This window comes from Xiphophorus maculatus, chromosome 9, assembly GCF_002775205.1.
Source record: "Xiphophorus maculatus strain JP 163 A chromosome 9, X_maculatus-5.0-male, whole genome shotgun sequence".
Classification (NCBI taxonomy): domain Eukaryota; kingdom Metazoa; phylum Chordata; class Actinopteri; order Cyprinodontiformes; family Poeciliidae; genus Xiphophorus; species Xiphophorus maculatus.
Genome location: NC_036451.1, coordinates 6,618,314 through 6,640,924, shown reverse-complemented (window position 1 = coordinate 6,640,924; position 22,611 = coordinate 6,618,314). Strand labels below are relative to the sequence as shown.

The 22,611-nt window shown below is 36.6% G+C and overlaps 1 protein-coding gene across 1 annotated transcript; it reads right to left on the bottom strand.

Moving 5' to 3' along the window:
• Nucleotides 1-3,439: 3,439 nt before the first annotated feature.
• Nucleotides 3,440-20,420, bottom strand: rab3a (RAB3A, member RAS oncogene family). The gene is made up of 5 exons (XM_005800842.2): nt 20,340-20,420; nt 9,021-9,245; nt 6,306-6,424; nt 5,340-5,464; nt 3,440-4,257 (listed from the first exon to the last, which is right to left on the bottom strand). The coding sequence occupies exons 2-5, from the start codon at nt 9,243-9,245 to the stop codon at nt 4,067-4,069; spliced, it is 660 nt and encodes a 219-aa protein (XP_005800899.1). The 5' UTR covers nt 20,340-20,420; the 3' UTR covers nt 3,440-4,066.
• Between the last annotated feature and the right edge of the window lie 2,191 nt (nt 20,421-22,611).

Below are 22,611 nucleotides of genomic sequence, written 5' to 3'. Positions count from 1 at the left end.
GAAACCTGTTTCTTTCACTGTTCAAGTAGAAATCCACTCAATGTTGGTTTGTAAAATCAACAAGTAAGTGCTTTTTTTTTAGTCATTTCTTTTTATTGTTTTACCACAAAGTACAGATAAAAACATCCACAGCATATTCTCTCACTTTAATGGCCCATACTGAAAGGATCTGAAGAGGCAGTGATACAAGACCAAAAAGAAAAACAAACACGTTCCTGCGTGCTAGTAGAAGATCTACAGTCGGCAACCTCTACCAAGCTGGATGGCGCTTTGTGTTTTTCTGCTGCAGGGTGTATTGCTTCATAGCTGAGTGACACATTCATTCACAAGTAGGCCTAGAAATGTATGCAGATACAGTGCAACATGGCTCTTTTTGGGGTTTTCAGGTCTTTTTCTGTTGTTGTTTGGATGCAAGCCTGAGTCGAGACAACACAATCCACACGTATGACTGAAAGGTAAGAGTATTTACAGGTTTAGATGGAGAGGAAGACGTATTAGAAAGGAGAACAGTTTATCAGTTTGGATTTTACTCAAAACAGTCACAACCAGTAAGAAGTAAAATATTCAGAGGGAGAAAAATTACTGAACTCTAGCTGGGGATTCATTCTCATTTTAGATGCATTTAAGTAAAATAAAAACACTAAGTTCATTTTCATATTACAGATTTTTCATAGTTTTTTTTTTCAGTCTTGGTCATCTTTTATTTTTTTTCTTCTTTAAACACGTCTATCAATCTTCGTCCAGCTTTGTGGAGCAAAAACAGCAAGCCACATCTACAGTGCTCCATTAAATGAGGGAAACCAGTTTCAGCTTTGGAAAATGCAGTAAAACAAGAGTAAATATGCTCTGAGGAAGGGCGTCCCCATAAAAGCGAGGCTGTGTTGACTTTTCGAACAGGTGATTTATGTTTTTTTTCGGACAGCTCAAGCCGCCTGCCCTTCCTCCAGCTCTTAAATGCTTCCCAACGTTCAACCAGCAGGAACTGAGCTCTTCTCAGACAAAAATAAACCAACATTTACACGGCAGCCTGCAACAGACAAGTCGAGCTGCTCTGGGAAGCAAACTCTGACAACGTTTCAGCAGAAATGCTGTTTGTTACTGTGGAAAAGGACCATTTGAGTTACTGCAGATGATCAAGCCATGCTGCTTGAAAACGACTCATTAATTTCTTGAATTGATTCAGTTCAGGATGAAAGTTTGTAAAGAAAAAACAGGTTTGATACCTGCCCAGACTGCTGAAGTTCAACCTCCTTCACAAATGTTGGCATTAAAATGTGTAGAAGGCTTTCACTGCAAAATATTTTTTTCACAATTACTTTATGGAAACATAACCAATTGGAGCCTTTTTGCAATTTTCTGGTTTAGTTTGATCAGCATCAAGAATATTTAGTAAATAATCCACGATTTTATGATTGACAAATGAACCATTTTTGCATTTGATCAATCTTCACAGCTCGAAATGAAAAATACCATCATATTTGCTAATCAGTGAATGCAACAATATGTAAGCACAAACACTGCAAAAACTCAAAGTCTTACCAAGTATTTTTAGCCTATTCTAATGCAAATATCTTAGTACACTTGAAATAAAACAAAACTAATTTACAAGGAACTTTTCAGCAAGATACAGGAGCTTGATTTACGTCATAAAATGCTTAATATTGGTAAAATACAGATTCTTTCATTCATAGCAAGACATTTCCCTGATAATAAATAAAATAATCTCCCTGTGGAAGTAGCACTGTTTAAAAAAATTATATTAGAGAAATATTTACTTAAAATAAGCTCCTATATCTTGCTGACAATGTACTTGCAAGTTATTTTTTAGTTCTAAATCAGACAACTAAACTAGACAAAAAATACTTAAGATTTTGAGTTTTTGCAGTGAAGGTAAGCCATGTGTTTGTTTATCTTTATGCTGCAAGTGAGGAAATTACTACAAGAAAATGTCTCTTGGGTTGAATTTGACTACATGCAGTGTAACAAAAACTGACCCAAAGCCCTGAAACAATATTTCATTGCAATGCTTTTTTTTTTTAATCAGGAATGCCAATGATTGTAGAGAACATTGCATATCTTAACTTAAAACTTAAACATCAGAAAAGAAAAATTTAAACAAATTTAACTGTCATTTTTTAAAAGTTTGATCTCTCTGGAGAGAAAATGCAAAGTTGTAACTTCAGCATTTTTGTAGCAGAACCTGCATGCTGTCATGTCCTGTCAAGAACTAATATCTAAAAATGAAATTTCACAAATATATACCCTGTGACAACAAACTCAGTCAGCAGTAATCTCTCCTTCTGGTTCCTCACTGAAGACAGCCAGTCAGCAATGAGAGAAAAGCAGAATAACATAAAAACATTATTTTCATCTTCAAAATCAACTCCAAATGCATCGGAGAGTATTAAACCGATTTATAGGTAGGTATTTTTACACATAATTACTAAAGGTAACAACGAACAATAAAATTTGTCACCATTCTTACAATCTTACTGACAAATCAGAAAACTTTGAGCTTAGAGTTACTTTATTTAGGGTTCATTTCCAGCTCAAAAACACAAAAGTCTTAGGTCAGGATCAGAGTTGCATTTATCCTGAAAGTCGACCATCAACAACGATAAAGTGCTGCCAATGGCATTTGACATCTTGTTGCTTAGAGCAACTTTATAATCTGGATTTTAATCAGGTTTTTGTAAAACTGTATGCAGTTTACCATCCTGACGCTCTTAAGTCATTTTTCTTACACTGAATGAAACTGAATCGTTCCTGAAAGGAGCCACAAGCAGGGAAACGATAAACAAATCCTACAACAAAACACCTTTTTTTTTATTCAACGCTATCCTCGCAGGACACTTTTTAAAAATCTTTTTTCAGAAGTGCATACCTGTAGATATTATATGTATATATTGCGCAACATTTATATGTACATCTGAAATAAATATATTTAAATAAAATTTTTATTTTTTTATTCTCTTTTTCACCTTGCAATAGCTTGTTTGTCTTCTTTACTCTCTCTGATTTAGGTTATGAAAAGAACAAGGCTGGAAAATATAAAATTAAAATTTGCAGAAGGAATTAAGAGTAAAAAACGGTGATGAAAGATGCTCAGAAGAGCTGAGGAAATGGTCATGTTGGTTTAATTCCTGCAGTTTTCAAGTGTAAGTAGGTAAAAATACAAAATTAATTGTATATGTTGGATCTGAAATGTACGGCAGAGTAGTAGGGCAATAATGAGAAAAGAATGAAAAAATTAAATTATGAGAATAAAGTTGAAATAATACAAATAAATTCATAAAATTAGGGAAATAAACTCATATGAGAATAAAGTCATATTACATGCATAAAATTTAAATAATACAAGAATAAAGTCATTATAATATGAAAATAGTCATAATATTTTGAGAATAAAGTCACATTAAGAGAATACAGTCATATTATTATGTATTATTTTGACTTTATTCTCACAATTTCATGGGTTTATTCTTGTAATTATATATTTTTTGTTTTTTTAGGGTGACCCTAATACTCCGTCGAAGAAATGCAACACATGGTTTTTGATTATTTCTCAGATGAATTGAAAACACCTGTGAAACTCCACAGTCTTGGTCACCAAATCCAAGGCTTTCATCTCTTACTTCGAGACATGAAACTGTAAACTCTGGAAGGATTTAAATGGCACTCTGAGGATGATCGCCGTCAAATCCTTCTTTTAAAACCAAACTGAGGATCAGGGGAAACTGGCAAGAGCCTGGGCTGCAAAGAGTCTGAGACGCTCTGGTTTTACTGGGCTTGCTTTGGCATCAGATCAACACCTGCGCTGATTAAAAACACCTTAACGTCTCCCGAATGCGGAGGAACTCAACGGAAACACGTTCGGTAAAATGTGGGGACACCACCTGCTGCAGCGTCCTAGACTCTTTTCAGCCCTTCTCTTGTGATCATCAGCCAACAAAAAGGAGCAGGAAGAGGAGCGAACAGGATGCTGAAGTAAGGATCTGAGGAGCGGGGGGGTCCGGCTGAAGGAGCGGAGGGGAAAATGACAGCAGGAAGAATTGCTGAGTCAGCTTTAACATGCACAGTCCTGGTGGGGAGGGGCAGACTGCTCTGTCAGCTGGGGCCCCTGCTTGGCCCCCGTAACGGCGGGATCGCCGGCATCCAGACTCTCAGACATCTTTTCACAGATGATATCGACAAGGCGTTCAAAGGTCTGCTTCACGTTGATGTTGTCCTTAGCGCTGGCCTCGAAGAACTCAAAACCTGGAGGAGAAACCAGATTCTCACTAAAGATGCAGGACTATGTGTTTTCTAGGCACATGGTGCCATTTTATAGCACAATCAAGTTATAATCAGTTGTTATAAAAATGCTATATATCAAATATGATTTAAAAGAAAATTGGCTTGATATTTTAACGCCTTGAAATTGGGCTACTGTCTCTTTAAAAACTCCTACTCTTCCTGAAACTTTGCCTTCAGGAAGTCATCACAACATCCCTTCTTTATTAACCGTTTAACCAGCGTTGCACTGAGAAGGAGCTCTTATAACGAGTTGTGCAGTTCCCACAAATGTTTACTAATTTCTGCTGGCTAGTCTGAAGGAGCTGAATAGAGAAGTTCTGGGGAATTGCTGCTTTGTAAGATGGAAGCTGTGAAACTAAGCTGCAGCTCTGATGAGGAGCTTCATCCGATTTATCATGATTAATCAAATAAAGAAATAATATCAACTAATTTAGTGATCGATTAATCTCTAACTGGAGTATTCAGTGAAACAAAAGGTAATTTGCTGAAAAAACAACATATTAAGAGTAGTACTTAAGCCAAAAATGTTCAAATAATATATATATTTTGCATTTAAAATGAAAAACCTTCTTTGTCTGTTGAAATATCTTCTACTCAGAGCTCAAGATGCAGTTTTAGCTTCACCTGGTTCAAATATTGTGGAAAGAATCTCCTATGAAGCACTTTTTGCTGCACAATTATTAATAGTTAATCTAAAAAAACTTCTAACATGTTTATGTTAGAAGTATTTTTAGCTGTAGATGTATCCTTTGCTACAAATGATCAAGATACCCTAAAGAAATTTGGCATTGTTGCATTTTAGTCAATAAAATTGTTTTTTTTATTTTAAAAACTTACAAATTTTTATTGTTTGTTTTATGTATTGCTAAAATTGTATAAAACAAGCTTAAATAGCCAACTGAAAAATCTGCACAATGTGACAATTTTATTTATCTGATTAATTGATTAATTGTCAGAATAATTGGTAAAATGCTCTATTACTGAAATAACCTTTAGTTGGTAGTTTCTTGCATCATATTTAAAGCGATGGGGGTGAAACTCACCAAGATGTTCTGAGAGCTGCCGGCCTCTCTCTGCATTCACCACCCTCTCATCCTCCATGTCACATTTGTTTCCTACCAGCAGCACCTGGGCGTTGTCCCATGAGTACGTCTTAATCTGAGTCGACCTGGGAAAACACAGCCAGCTTACAGCGGAAACTCAAAGTTTGCAAATGATTCTTCTGACAGCCGTAATCATGACAGGGCAACAATTAAAGAGCCAAGAAACTGCTCTGCTCTTTTGAGTCTGCTCTGTTCTGCCTAGTTTGAGCTGTCTCTTTAAATCTAAATAAGCTCCTGCTGGCCACGCCCCCCAGCTCAATGTTTACACTCACAAGAAAATGGCTGCAAACAGATACGCAATTATACAAACATCTTTTCTAGATGGTAATTTAACAACAAAACACTTTTTTTTTTCATTGTAAAGAACATAAAGTTGTAAAACCAGCTGAATAAATGTTCCAGAACTCCACTTGGGTTGCTAGGTAATGGGGCTTGGCTTGGCTAGGGTTGCTAGGTAACTGGGCTGGGGTTGCTAGGTAATGGTGCAATGCCCATCGAATGTGCCTTTAATAATCAGGAAGTTTTTGAAATGGCTCATTTTCCAGATACGAGTGGAAATTTATTGCACTGTTTATAATTTATCAAGATAAATTTCTTGTCATGATAAGAATTTTGATTTGTCGTTCTCATCATAAATTTAAATTAATTTTAAAAAGTTGTATTATCAAAATTGTTATTCTTAATATTTTGTTAGACTTAAAGGTTAAAACAAGCGTCTGATTCCTGGACATCATCTGCTCCTTGTTCTTTTTACAGCCACGACTCTTATTCTATTTCCAGACTTTCCTGACGACACTTCATCCATCATCCACATGCACCTCCCGCTCACTAACAGGAGTCATCGTGCATTATTATCATACAGAAAAAAGAAAAAAGAAAAACTCTCTCCTTGAGCCAAAACCGTACCAGTCCTGGACGGCGTTGAAGGACTCCTCGTTGGTGATGTCATACATGAGGATGAAGCCCATGGCTCCTCGGTAGTACGCTGTGGTGATGGTGCGGTAACGCTCCTGACCCGCTGTGTCCTGAAAACAAAACACTCCTCTATCAGACCACTATGGAGGTTTATAAAATGTTAGATTAACAAAGAATGTTTTCAGACGTTTAGATAAAAGTGAGTCTAGAGCTGAATATAAAAATTTAAACTAACACTGTGTTAGACAGAGTAGACATGCACCGATACCATATTAATATCTGTATTGGTCCCGATATTGATAAAAAAATCCTAGATTAGAAATCTAGAATGTGGCCGATCTAATTCAGTCTAATTTACATGTTGTTCTCTCAGCAACTTCATGCTTTATCATTTATTTTACATTACAATTATAATTCCTAATTGCACTTTCTGAAACATTTGAAAGAAAGTTTGTTGTAGTTTATTTTTTATATGTTTGACTAAGATAATCAACCTATTATTTCAGTTTATTTATTTATTTTACATTGGTTGTTTCACTTTTAATTTCACCGACTGAACAAATAAAAGTTGTGTTGTTTGTACATGTTTGACCAATTTTATGAAGCTATTGGTGTTTTTAAGTGTCAAGTTCGGGTGTAGAGTTGTCAAATAAATGCATAATTCAGTACATTTATGTCTGCATTTAAAAAATGCATCTATTAAAGTCAATTCAGCACTGTTTTTCTGTTTCGGGTTAATATATATCAGTGTGGTGAGGATTGGATGGAGCGCCGTGTCACACGGCGAAAGTGACAACAAAGAGTCTCAGAGATCAGAATAGTTAAAATTTCTTTAAACAATAATTAATCCAACAAATGGTTTTGTAACCCACACTATGCTTTAAATGATCTTGTGGAAAAAGGAAAATAAACAGAAAGAGATACAAAAACCAAGATGTGATTTCATGACTGTGTCTGACCTTCATGGTGTAAATATACAAAGCTGGACTTTTTGTCCTGCTGCCATTTAGATCCACTCACGGCGCTGCAGGCTGCTGAGGATAAGAGCTTTAGCGCTATACCTAATGGTCAGTGTAGGTAGCATGAAGTGGTGTTATATAAACTCATATTGTAAGCAGAACATTCCAGAAAAGCAGGACGCACACTGAAAAGTGAAAATACTGCATTACTGTCATGTACAATACATTATCTAGTGTTTCTACATAAAAAAATAACTTAATCTCTATTTTAATGTTCATTTAAGTAAAAATCTGATTTGATTTAATCTATTAGTGCCCATAACCTTTCTTAAATTATTGTCTTTATATAAATCTTTGAAAAAATGCAGCTAGTGAAGATTGTCTAATTAAAAAAACCTTGAATATTAGTATAGAATTGGAATAAAAATAATGCAGTCCTCTTAAATGTGGATATTTTATGTATTTTATGTAGGATAACTGTCATCTGTCCATTTACTAAAGGTTAGGGATGACAAATTTCACGTTATCAGAGTCAAATAAACAGATTTATTCAAAATCTCTGGTCCAACATTTTGATTTTCATGCCATCATGTCTTATAAACATAACTGTAGTAAACGGAAACAGACGGCAGACACCAAGAACATGAAGGTAAATCAACATGACAGATCAGATTTGCATAAACTGCAGTAACTGCATAGCAACAAAATTATAAAAAGCATACTTAGGTTTATTTTTTATATATTTCCTGTCAAACCTGTTGACAGATGGAGTGGCAGTGTGTCTGCTTTTTGTGATGTGACAGAGAGGGACGTGTAGTATTTAGGGGAAAATGAAGTGGTCCTCGTTTTCTCCAGTTTAGTGCGTCTCTGCTAACCTCAGTGAACCTGTTTCCTCTTCATGCTGCTCTTAAAAGCTTCCACTGTGTTTACACTTGAGCCCTAATAACAAACACACGTCGAATGCAGAAGAAAACATCGTTCTGTTTGCTCCTGCGGATATGTCATCTCAGCTGGTCGCAGCCTCTTATTATTTCTGGGTTGGTTTATTATTTTCTCCATATCCAACCTGAGTGAAAACGCTGCAGAAGAGGAAACGTTGGTTTGCATAACTGTACTGCACCATGGGGCATTGCCCCACTGCAGTTTACACTCTCTGAAATTTCACATGAAATATTATTTTCTAAGTGATCAGAATGGCATCAAAATATATGAGAGTAGAAGAAGCAATCATAACTTAGATGTCTATTTGGCTCACATTTTCATTTAAGCAGAAAAACCCCAAAAACAAAACATCAACTTCCTCTCAAGTGTGATAAAAACTTTTATTCCTGCTTCCAGAATTTTCTCTAGATGGCGAGATGGTGGAAATATAATTGCAAGCAACTAATTTACGATCTAATTATCAAACACAAAATTCACACATTAGTTTTTGACTATATCACCACAGAAGAATCTGTAAATTACTGAGAGGATAATAAAGACTCAAACAGCAAACACTTTTTTAATGATGGATCCCAGGAAGAGTAACAGAATATAAAGCTCAGCTAAATAATAAATAATAAACTATCTTTTTTTTTAAGCAGAGCTGAAAAAGTGTGTGTGTGAGTACAACAGCCCACAAACATGACCAATATTTATCAGGAGGAATGTGACTAAACTCTGTGCTCTAATCAAATATTAGGTCAGAATATAAATTACTTTTAACTGGTTCGTTGCTTTGATGAAAACCGTTTTGCCTCGGTCTTACCCAGATCTGTAGTTTGATCCTTTTGTCGTTCCTGTAGATTGTCTTCACCTTGAAGTCGATCCCCACTGTGCTGACAAACGCCGGCGTGAACGAGTCGTCGGCGTAGCGGAACAGGAAGGAGGTTTTTCCCACGCTGCTGTTGCCAATGATGAGGATCTTGAACATGTAGTCAAAGTTCTGGTCCGAAGACTCTTTCTGTCCGTAGGTCGCTGTTGCCGAGGCCATCTGGAGGAAAAGAAGAAAGAGAAAAGCTTTGATGGAGGATGTTGCATTGATCTATGGCACAGGTGTCAAACTCCAGTCCTGGAGGGTCGCTGTCCTGCAACTTTTAGATGTGCCTCTGCTGCACCACACCTGAATAGAATAAGTAGGTCATTAAGGCTCTGGAGAACTGATCTACACAAGGAGTAGGTGATTAAGCCATTTCATTCCAGTGTTTTGAACCTGTGGGACATCTAAAAACTGCAGGACAGCGGCCCTTGAGGACTGGAGTTGGACACCCCTGATCTATGGTGTAATATCTATAAAAGAAAGGGCTGCAACATTTTAGGAATGAAAGAAAACCAAGTCAAAACAAGCACCTTTAATCTTTTTTTTTAAATAACAGATTTAATTAGCCCTTTCTGTGGATGTGAAGCTCCTGTTATCACTGTAGCACAGCTTTCTGCAACCAGAAGTTAGAAAAGTGGCAGTCTGAAACATTTAGCACAAAGATGCATGTAATTTAGGGTTTATTTAAAAAACAGTACAGATGGTAATTTTAACACCCTCAAATCTTCTAACTTGGAATTATAATCAGTTTCAATTTTATTCCAGTTTTCAATAATCTCTGCAATTAACAATTATTTGAGTTATCGATTATTCTATTGATTATTTTGATGATTACTTAATCGGATAAAAAAATGGCATATTTCATCTAACCACTTACGCTTATTTGATACATTAATAGGACCACATAAAAAAAATTCAAGTCCTCTTAAATACAAAAATTTGCCTTAAATGCAATAACATACCATTCTGTTGTGCACGTTTGATAATTTGTAGCAAAGGATGAATCTGCAGCAAGAGAAATACTTACAGCATCAACATCTGAAAAGCTAAGCCCTTCCAGCAAGAATAATCTGATCATTATTTGTTCTATTAATCAATTAATGCAAAGTTTTTGTTTTTTATTACTTAAATACAAAATGCAGTTTTGTACAGTTTTGACTTAATTACTGCTGAATATGTTGTTGGTTAAGCAATTGGCCTTTTTTGAGTCTGCTTACTCCAGCTAACAGTTATTTGATTACTAAATTAGTTGACGATTTGATTATTTCCTTAATCAAATCACCCTAATTAATCTGATTAATTGTTTCAGCCCTAAAAATCTCCCTCTCTATTTGCTTTATCTCTTGCTTTTTGCATTTGAAGCTCTGCTTAAATAAGTGGCTACAATCAGAACAAAATGTGAATATTTGCAATGTCATCCCAAGGCTTTCATCAGGAGTAAATACCACAGTCCTTGTAGGAAAGAGCTGTTACAGTTGATTACCAGATGGAAGGACAGATGACTGATTGTTTGAAATAATGGTTTTATGTTGGTGTGATTGATTTGGCTCAAAAAATTTAAAGTTTGTTCCCCGTTTTTCCAAGTTTCTGAGTTCGGATGAGATGTGAGATTCCTGCAGCATCCTTTTGACTCAGCATAAGAAGTGGCAGTGATTAAATATTTGGCATTAGCTGTTGCACATTTTCTGCTTAGATATTAATCATAACAGTACTTTGCAGAGTCAGGGGGGAAAAAACCCACCAATCTGAGATTTGTTATTGGTAAAACCGTGTGGAGAGAATCAGTCAAAGTGGGAAACAACGCAGGATCATCCACTGCTCACATAGCGTACTTGGAGATTTACACAGAAGCTGAAATTAGTGTATTTGTAGCTTTCGGATAATTATTTTGACCAACTGTGGACAGAGACATGGCCAATTTGTGGGTTGTTTTCAGTTTATGTGAATTCAGGTCTTCCACAAACTATTTGGAGGAAGTTTCATGCTTGCAGCTAAAGTTACAGCCCGGTAAAGCTGTAGCCTGACAGCTACGCTAACAATGACACCACTGATAGCCACCTTTGTGACGGCAGTAACTTAAGAGTTTTTGGTCAAACAGCAAGTAGGTCCCTCAAATAGTAACCCAATCCAGCATGTCTGCTTTAAATACTGTCATGTTCCCTTGGCTTTGTTTTTTTTCTAGAGGGGGTTGCAACCAATATTTGGTATGTTTTAGGTTTCTGGTTTGCTTTAAATCTGATTCTTCTGACTTGGTTTCTAACATACCCATTCTATTCCTATTCCTGTCTACAATGGCCTTTCAGGAAGTTTTGTAGTTCCTTATAGGCCTACACTTCTGAGGTTTTTTGGCACTTCTGCCAAAAAACTCAGAAATTTTTGGATTAATCTCAGAAATTTTCTAGAAAAATAGTTTCTAAAGTCAAAAATCTTTCACTTTAATATCCAAGTAATTTTCTAGAAAAATTCTGAAATTAATCTCCAAATTTCAAATTTTCTACTTAATCAAACTCAGAAATTTACGTTTTTTTTTTTAGAAAATTTCTGCTGTTGAGTAAAATATGGCAGCTAAAAAGCGTTAACAAAAATTCATTATAGGTCACAGCAGACATTTTGTCTCCAGACAGATCACACCACAGGTCTCATCAAACTCCACATAAATGAAAAAAAGTCTCATCTGCTGTTGGTAGGATGTGAGCATGTAAACAAAAGTGCTGAAGGTTAAAGACCTAGTTAAATCCTGAGAGAACTGCAGGACTCTGAGACTCCCTTCTCTATGTTTAGACCGTTATCTCAGCTCGGCTGCAGAGGAACACTAGAACTCACAGCCAATAACGCACAAACAAAGCAACAGCTCCCATCTCACAGTTGCAGCCTATCAGCTTACACTGAGGAACAGAGAAATGCTTGTTAAAAATTGAACAAGACCCTTCCCCAACACACTGAGGCCGAATAAAGGTGAGAAACAACCACCTGCTGCAACCTGAACTGCACTGAGGTGTAGGGCTGAAACGATTAATCAGATTAGTCATGATTAATCGATTACTGAGACAATTACCAACTAATTTAGTAATTGATTAATTGTTGACTGGAGTATACGGACTAAAACTAGGTTTTAGTTTCTGCTTTGGCCACATTTATTAGAAACCCATGTACTCATATTAGTGTCGCCTTTCTCCTCTCTGCAGATATTCTGCTTCTAGCCTCCTTTATTGACATTCTTTTTTAGCTGACTCAGTGATATATCAGTCAATATCAATAATTATTGATTAGGTTTTTGTTTTAAATATCTAAAATACTTCCAAACAGGTGACGTGACCATTCCTGTTTTAGCCACAGTTTTCACTCCACACTGTTGCTTTTTATTTTTAAGCCGTTAAGCGGCACATTGGTGAAAACTTAAACTGCTGCAAAGGTTGTTGCTAGGTAACCAAAGAGTGAGTGAGTTGCTTAGTAACCAAAGAGTGAGTGAGTTGCTTAGTAACCAAAGAGTGAGTGAGTCAGTAGATTCCACAAGGCGGCAAGAAGTGAGGGAAGGGAGTATTAAACAGAGCGACTGAAATTGTTTTCCAAAGTTGTTTTTGTCAGTTTATTAATGGCTTCTACTTGTTAGAGTCCAGCTAATTTGTCTGTGAACATAACAGACCTGGCTGGGGCTCTATTTACAAAAGTTGGAAATAGCTAGCTTTCCTCCTCCCTCCTGACGTGTTGATCAAATTACAGACTTTACCTAAATTCACACTACATGATTTATATCACTATGTCATAAGCAGCGTTTCCGTTTGCACTGGAGCAGCTTTAAAAACACACAAAAGAGGAGATGCTAACCAGTTTTTTTCCATGCATGCTAGGCTACATGACAGTGCGGAATTGTCTCCATGGTTACCAATGGAGTTAGACCGTACCTTCTCCATAAAGCAATTTTTGATATCTTTCTAATCGTACTTACTTATTAAGTATATGAACGTTAATCTTCTTACCTTGTAAAAACAGTTCGCTGCTAATCCGCGGTTACACCGAGGGCTGACGGTTATTATGATTGACGGCTGCTATCCATCGCCGCCATCTTTCCTCATTAAAAGTTATAATATAAAATGAGAAGTTTAGTTTGCATCCTTGTCTGGTTGTGCAGCCGACCGCGCAGCATCCTATATCCAGTTTTAAAGTGAAATCAACTAAACAAAAGAAATATTAGGTTACAGATGTCTGTTTTTAGACTAGCTTTAAAGGAGCGCATTGGTGGTTTTGACGTCCGTCCGTCATGGCGAATTGGACGGAGTTCTGGATAGCGTGCAAAGGGTCATAGCCTATATTTTGCATGTTGAATATCATATCAGACATATTATCATTGATATCGATCATGTGTCTGTAACGTGATATATATTATTGATTTATTGTCCATATTATCAGGAATGTTTTGACTTCTTTTTCTAAAAATGTGACATACTTCACGACATTCAGCCTTTCTAAGAAAGTTTGAAATGTAACTGGAGCAAAAAACCAGCAACTTTTCTGTTGATCTTGCAGCTACTCTACAAACCTGAGGTACTGACTTGGAAATCAAAGCTAAGCAGAGATTACAGGGGTTAAAAATAATTGGTCACTTCTGCAAGTCTGGATGTCATGAAACACCATCTCAGACTCTTGCTGCCTTTCAGAAGTGGCTGTTCAGCATGAGCTGTGCGGAGAGATTACTGCAGCCCTTTCTCTGCCTCCCTGAGATAAGCTGCGAAGAAGAGAGCTGCTTTAACCTCCGCTAAACTAAAATTTGATACAGAAGCTTACAGTCAGACGCTTCGCTCACTAATCTCAAAGTAATTAACAAATTCTCACCATGCAAATGTGTTTCAGGCTGCAGGATTCTGCAGCTTTCATTTGGGTTTTGACCAACACAGGTGAGATTTTTAAATTCCCCTTACTTAGTTAATGTTTGGAGTATTTATATTATTGCTAATTTAAAAACACTTTACATGAATAATCTTCTTAAGACTTTATTTACATGTCAGTTTGCAACCACAAAGCACTATTGCACTGCAAAATTATAATGTAGTAGCATCTAAAAGTGTGGCAGTGCCAATAGCAAGAGCTCATCTGTGTGTAGCATATTTCTCTTTTCTTTCTGCTTTTATAATTGCATTGAACTATTTAATTTTGATGAGCTGAATCATAACCTTTCGTTTATAATCTTTCAATAAATTATACCAAGAGTGTAACACTAAATTATTTATTCAATTAGAATAACATCAGAGTCTGTGTAAAAGATTTTGCTGAAAATGATGGAGAAATATTAATTAATGCTTTTAGTTTACCTTATTAGAGAGCTAAACAATCTGCAGTAAATCCCCCATCAGACTGAGATTAAAATCTGAAGGTCTGATGAGTAAAAACAAGACACAGAGTCGAGTCTGAATGCCAGGAAAATTGTGACGTGAGAGTTAAAACTCAAACGGTGAAACAGACACTGACAGTCGCTGCTGGATCTCTTATCATTGATGTTAGGAGAGAAAGAAGAGGCACAAACACTGAAACAACCTGAGCTTTTAACTTAATATGCAGAGCAATGCAGGTAATTGGTTTGCTATCAAATTATGAAAAATATTTAAAAAGCTCTGCTTCTATATGCATTGAATTTCCCATGTTTAAACGATTACATTATTATGTAACTTGTTTAAATAAAACAGCAATTTCTGTTTTACACTGTCGACAAACTAGAGACGCACCGATATTAACATCTGCATCGGTTCTGATATTGAGAAAAATTCCAGATCAGGTATTAGTGACAATGTTCCTGATCCTTACAAGCAGATCTATCCAGTCTAATTCTATGTTTTGTGCTCTGAGTGACATCATACTACAGTATATTATTTATTTTACATTATATTTAGATTTCCTAATTGCACTTTCTGAACCATTTGAAACCACAGTTACAGTTTATTTCTACATGTCTTTGTCAGTTTGAGTTTCTTTATTACTTATTTTTCATTGGCTGTTAAACTCCTAATTGCGCTGACTGAACAAATTAAGGTTTTGTTGTTTTTACATGATCAAGCTTGTGAAGCTATTGGTGTATTTAAGTGTGCAGAGTTATCAAATAAATGTGCAGTTCAGTACAGTTCTATCTGTGTTTAAAAAGACAAACCTTTTAAGTCAAATCAGCACTAATTTCCTGTATCGGAAGTGAAAAGAGTGGATCGGTGCATCCCTATTTAAACCATAACAGGTTTTCATAACCCGTCTTCATTCCTGTCTGATTTTCTTTATTCCATCCTCTAACCAAAGAGAGTCCCTTTCATTTTTTTTAATCCAATCATGACTAAGAGTGTTGTTTCAGTGCAGGACGTTCACATCATCCAGCTCCCCTCTAAACCTGTCGCCTAAAGGAGATTGACGTCCTGCAGGAGCTGAATTGATCCGGGTCTGAGCGGCGCTGCAGCTGACTCCATCAGAATCAGCCGGCTTAACGCAGACACACAGATAATCCACAGCTGATCCCGGATCGTCCAAACACCTTCTTCTTTTAAGAAAGAGGAGTCACTAAGATGTCTCCAGTCTTTTCCCACTTACAATTTCTTCTTCTTTTTTGTTAAGTCATAGTTAAGTGGCATAAATAATATAATCTGATTAGGAACTAATAGTGACAGTAATTAGACCCACCCAAGTTTGATTGCTGCTTAATCTACAGATTCAAGAAATCAACTAAAAGGAGAAAGAAGATTTCAAAAAGCAGCACATGCTCAGATCAGAACATATAAGAAACCAGGTCAGTTATCTACAGTATACGACTTCAGGACTCCAGCAGACCAGAGAAAGCAAATGGAGGAAATACTAAAGGGGCAATACTGTGTATGTTCCAGTGCCATTGCCATTTTATAGCACAATCAAATAACTGTGTTACCTTCCGTTGTTATAGAAATGCAGTATACATCAAATATGACTTAAAAGAAATGTTACTTCATCATTTAGCGCTTTGAAATTGGGGCTCTGTCTCTTTAAAAACTCCTGCTCTTTCTGAAACTCCGGCTCCAGGAAGTCTTTACAACATCGCTCCTCTCTTAGAAATATTTTTACCAGTTTTTCACTGAGAAGTAGCTCATATAATGAGCTCAGTTCCACCAACTGTTTGCTAATTGCTGCTGGCTAGTCTGAAGGAGCTGAGTGGGGAAGTCACAGAGGAGGAGCTGCGCCTTGAAAGCAGAGTTAGGTCCAACCAGGTGTTTGGCACAGCTGAATGGTTGCCATGGAGATTAAAGGATTTCTGAAACATGCATGAAAGAATCAAAGCAACACTATGTGGGTTTATGATGAGGAAATAACATTATAACATGATGTAACCTTAAAAAAAGCCAATTTTACATAATACTGCCACTTAGTATTAGGATTTGACAGTGTGCAGTTTGGAAAAAACACCTGACTGCTTTAAAAAATGATCTGCCTTCTGATTGGTCCACTGGATTTGTTTCCACCCAATCAGTTTGATACTTTGGAGTCACACACAGAGTTCTGTTACATTTTTTCTTTTTGCATCCACTAACTGGTGCCTATCTCCAGCAATCATTGGACGAGAGGTGGAGTACGTCCTGAGCAGGTTGCCAGTCCAACACAGGGCAACACAGAGACACACAGGTGTAATAATTATGAACTACAGGCAATTAAGAGAAACCAATTAACCTAACATGCAAACTCCATGCAGAAAGTCTCCAGGCTGGGATTTGAACCCAGAACCTTTTTGCTGCAAGGCAACAGTGCTTCAAACTGCTCCACTGTGCAGCTACAAATATAAATATTTTCTATGCTATAGATCGTTTTGTACAAATGCACAAACCAGAACTCGTAAGGTTGAGTTAATTCTCAACTAAAAAAATTCAACATCTTCATGATTCAAAGTTGAGGATACTACAATGAGAGACAAGATGTGGCATGACTGTACTCTGTCAGCTGCTTGTTTTGCTCTTGATCCAATCAAACTGGCAATCTGCCCTAATACAGTTTCATGCAGTTTAACTGCATTGCTGGTCTTAACGTCTCCATTGAGTTTTATTGCCTGCCTATTATAGATTAGATATTTTCTAACATAACTGGGTTCATAGTGAGTCACAGTGGATTCTCTAAGGCTCCAAAACTAATTTAATGCAGAAGATTTTTAAACTTTAAAATCTATACTATCAGCTTATTCAATTCTATTCAATTCCATTCAAACATACTTTATTGCTCCCAGAGGAAAATTAAATGTTGTAACTGATTCATTCAGAATTTTTCAGAGCCTCATTGCATATGGTGATGGTTGTGGGCAGGAAAGATCTCCTGTAACAGTCTGTATTACAGCGAATTATAAAAAACCTCTGACTAAAGACGCTCTGGTTTTCTAAGACAGTCTAATGAAGACGTTATATGTTCCAGTCGTCATAGCAAATGTCATAAAAATTATTCATTTCAATCTGTTGTTTTCCTGGCTTTGTGTCAACTTTTAGCATAAAACATACTTTCTTAAAAAATTTCAAATTATATGACAAGAGGCTAATTAATTTTAGGATGCTATTTTCATTCCTGGATCAATTTTCATGTATGTTTGGGATCATTATTCTGCTGGAAAAGCAAATAGTATCCAAGTTTAAAATATCTATTTATTGCAAAGAATGGCAGTCATAACTCTTGTATGTGCCAAGTGTAATTGAACTAAAAACAAATGGCCTAATCAGTTATTTTTTTATTTAAAGGTGATAGAAATTATATTTCAGTACAGTAGCAATTTGGTTTGGATGGGTTGTGGATGGTTTTGGTGCAAAATTAACATTTAGTATTTTGTATTTATGTAAAAGGGCAAAAACTGACTCCAGCCCAGTAAAAATATTAACTTAATGACTTGAGGTGAGTAAAAGACCCAAAAAAACTGTACTCAGATAAGAGTAGCACTAATTTAATGTATATATGTTAATGTAAAGCTAAAAAGTAGTAATCAAGTAAGAGTAAAAAAGTATTTAGTAAAAAGTTTACTCAAGTACTGACTAATGGATCAAATTATCAATCATTTTATATGTAAAAGTTACACTAAGTGAAAATGAGAATAATTCATATAAGTAACAAAATGAGGCAAAAGAAAATTTTTCCAAATAAGTTTCTTTCAATATAAAACTTACAAAACTTTAACAAAAACTGCAGGTGTGTGTCTGTGTCTGGTGAATTTTTGGTTAAAACATGTTTGTTTTTCTTTCACTGGGTAGAAAATTCAGAAATTTCACTCAAGTAAGACTAAAAATACTTAATAATAAAATTACTCAGGTAAAGTAAAAACTGCAATGTACTAAAAATACTCCTAAAAGTACATGTTTTCAAAAAAAGTTACTGGAGTAAATGTAAATGAGTAAATGCAACTAGTTACTATCCAACTCTGCTCGTCTGCAGTGGGACAACAAAGGACTTTATTTTAAATATTTTGCACCAGTTCAGGCTCTAAAAATCAAATAAAACTTTTGAGGTATTTTGGACTAGAAGTATTTTTTCTTGTACACAAAGGTCCAAAAAGGGTTGGAAAACTGCCATTGGGAGGATTAATGTCTTTGTTTTGAACAGACGTCAGCAGCCAGTGAACGTCTCTGACTTCACATCAAGCTGCTTGTGTTTGCGTCTTTGACTAAAACTCACTGCTGCAGTTCATCTGTTCATGCTCAGATCTGAAGTTTAGAAGTGAAAAATGAAGCTGTTTCTCCTGACACCTCCCTCACGGCCAAGTCACAAACTCTCCGTAAACGTGTGAAACAGTAATTACTGATTAATACAAGCAGACAGCGAGTGTGTTAGTCAGCTGCCCTCCTGCTCCCCAGCAGCCTGAGACGGCGATTTTCCTCCCGTTTTGTCCTCCAATCACGTGCCTCCTCCTTCTTCCAGGAAGCGAGGGGATGCAGATGAGAGGAGTGGGCGCTATAAATAGACATCCTTTGATTTTTCATCTCTCTTACTCTGAAAACCGAGGCAGCGAGGAGAGCAGGCAGGATGTGGAGGATGTTGTGTGTGTGTGTTGCAGAATGCAGGTGAATTCAGCGAAGTTTAAATATAAAAACCTCGCCTGTGTTTGAGGAACACTTTGTGCTGCTTTTGGGCGAGATGTCTTTTTCCTAATTTTGTCTCTCCACCGCTTTAGTGCAGGTTTGCTCTGCACATTCTGCCTTTGAGGCTTCCTTTTGTTCCTGCTCAAAGGTTGAGTCAGTCGGTCCATTTATGCTTGAATTTGGTCCGATTCCAGTTCATAAAACTGCTGATGCTGAGAGAGATTCAGGATGCATTCAAATGTCAGCCAACCCCGCCTTATGTCTGGCATAAAATCCTTATTTAAAGAAATAACAACCTGAAATTTACCAGTGTTTTTATGCGGTTGCAGCTCGCCGAGCTGCCTGATATTTGAAAAGGATTGAGAAAAACTGCATGGATGGATGCCGGTTTTTCAGATAACATCTATTCCTGCTTGCAGATAAAGCAGCTAGTGTCCATGCAGAGCATGTGAAGATATTTCCTTTAAATATCAATTCAGTTTAAACCACAGCGAGACTCAACTTGCTCAACAGATGCATTACAGTACAATTTGAATTTTTATATTTCAGCCAAGTTTTAAACACAGAAGCCACATTTAAAATTCGGCATTTTAACTACAAACTGTCTTGTTATACCTCTCCGCGAACCACTAACCAGATTAATAAATATAATTAATATAAACCTAATATGGAACTAAATTTTTAACACACATCACAGGATCTCACTCCAAATGACCTAGTTTGTATTGATGATTCATGGATTATGTTTTAAAAAATTTGAAGTGTAAAGATTTCAGGATAATTTTCTTTAACCATTAGAAATCCACCATTAACTGAACGCATCTCATTCGTTAGTTTATCCCCATTTAATTTCGGGCCCTGGCCCGTTTGGACCAGTTTCAGAAACATCTCAAGGGTTGAAACGCCTTTTTCTTGCAGGACGGAACCGGACAGGCCCGGAGTCCAAGCAAAGATTCATTCATTCATTCATTCATTCATTCATTCATTCATTCATTCATTCATTCACGGATTCAAATCAGGCATTTTGCTGCTTGTTTCTTCGCTGCTTTTCCACAATGGGAACAGCTGTCAGGGCAAACGCTTTAATGCCAGTGGTTTTTATCGGAACCATTTGTTCCTCTGGTTTTACATGAATAAAAACGCGCAGAGCGAATCCGACATGTGGAAAATTCAAATCTGAATAGCGACGTCGTGACAGTGCAGCAGCAATAAGGATATTAAAGCCTACCTTTGCAGATTTCTATCCGGCTGCCGTGTTCAGCACCAGCAAACACTAACACTGTCAAGTAAGTGAAGCTGAGCAGCTCTACATCCGGTTACTGACTTCAAAATAAGAGCACTTCAAGCAACCTCCAGTCAAGGAAGAAAATAAAGGAGTAAGTATAAAGAACGAACGTTAACATACTCAAGAGCAGAGTCAGGGCAGTATGAACATAATCTAATCAAAGTTATTTTGGTAATTTATCATACAGTTTAAAAAATAATGGCTTGTCATTTTTATTCCTAATTTATCTTTTTGCAAAAATGAGGTGGTCAAACCACTTTTGTAAAAAAAATAAATAAATAAATAAATAATTGACTTAGGCCATTATTGTAGGAATGTGATGATAAGCAATAATTATGGGCCAATCACTGGATTGGCCCATTGGTACTCCCATTGGTACTCAGACAATTGTCTGAGGTACTCCTCAAATTCTGGCACTGTATTTTGTATTTGTTGAAGTATTTGTGCACTTTCAGCAGAATAATGATCCAGAAGCTGCTTTACTTTGTAAATAAATCGTATTTGTGTGTGAACCATATCATCCATCCATTTTCTAACACCCTTGTCCCTAGTGGGGTCAGGAGAGGTGCTGGTGCCTATCTCCAGCTAACGTTCTGGGCGAGAGGCGGGGTACACCCTGGACAAGTCGCCAGTCTGTTGCAGGGCAACAGAGACAGACAACCATACCCCCCCCCCCCCCCCCCCGCACCCGCACCCCCCCACACACACACTTAGGGAGAATTTAGAAATAACCTGTGTTTTTGGACTGTGGGAGGGAGCCGGAGTACCAGGAGAGAACCCACGCATGCACAGGGAGAACATGCAAACTCCATGTAGAAAGAAATCGAACCCAGGACCTTCTTCCTGCAAGGCAACAGTGCTACCAACTGCGCCGCTGTGCAGCCCTGAACCATATCATCAAAAGCTTTATTGAAGACAATATATATACCATTCTCTTGTGCAACTTATTCTACAACAGGTTATGAACTCTATTTAATCTACTAATTTATGTCTGGACATATAAATCAAACTATTTCACAAATTACTTTCCTGGTACTTTTAAATACTAAATTGGATGTTTGTTAATAGTTTTTCATGCACCCATTTCTATATTTTAAGAACTAAAAGTAAAATATAAACAGAAAGAATTAACATTTTGCAAACTAAAGCAGTTTGGAAAAGAGCTCCGCTGCCTTTGTAGAGTATCATCACAGACGTTCATTCACATGCTTATTGCATACCAACTTAAATATTGCTCCTAGAAACAGTTTTTTTACATGGTTAGATTTGTAATTTTATTCCCATGCAGGTTGTGCAAAGTATAGCTCCACTGGTAAATCTGAATATTTATCTATTTGAATATATTAGAAAGAAAGCGAATAGGTCTTTAAGTGACATATATGAACAATATGTTCATAAAACTTATGTGAATATTAAATCAAGAATTGAGTCCACGAGTTTAACATTTATTGTGCATTTTATCCAATCTAAACCAAACTATAAAATCCCACAAATATGGCTTTTTAATACATATTCCATCATTTCTTTTCTGGCATTTAAGAACATATTTTAGACTTTATAAATCTGAAATAAAACAACAACATTGAGTGAAACTGTGAAACGTTTGCTGCATCTACAATTTAAAAAGACAGAAAAACAACTTCTAACTTAACTTCAAATGTAAGTAGTTTATATTTTAGTGAGCTTAGAAGTGATCATGTAATACTACCACTTATTTTGTTGGACTTATGACTTATGACTTATATATTTGGACATTTTTTGTAGTTGTCATATTATTTAATTGCCATTTTCTTATTCTTATTTGTAATAAATATAGATTAAATGCTTACTTGTTCAGTTATTAATGTCGCTTAGATTTCTCAAAGGTTGCGCTGAGAAACGCTTTGTTTTGAAAGCCAAACTCATTTCCTGTGTCACTGTAACGCCGCCATCTTAACTCGGCCTTTGTGAAACTGACATGTGGGCGGGGCTTAGGAGACCCCGCAGAGGACTGACAGCTCTTCTGACCAATCACGGGCCGCAACGAGAGTCCTGAAACATTCCACCTCAAATAATGAACCGGTCATTTATTATTGATGAGCGCTGCCGGAGAGGCTGAATTATTGATCAGGAGGTCAGCAGTAACCACTGCTGCCATTTCTACAAAAGCAGACGCCGACTTTATGATTCTCACTGTGAGAAATATCACTGCAGGAAAAATCAATACCAAAAGAAC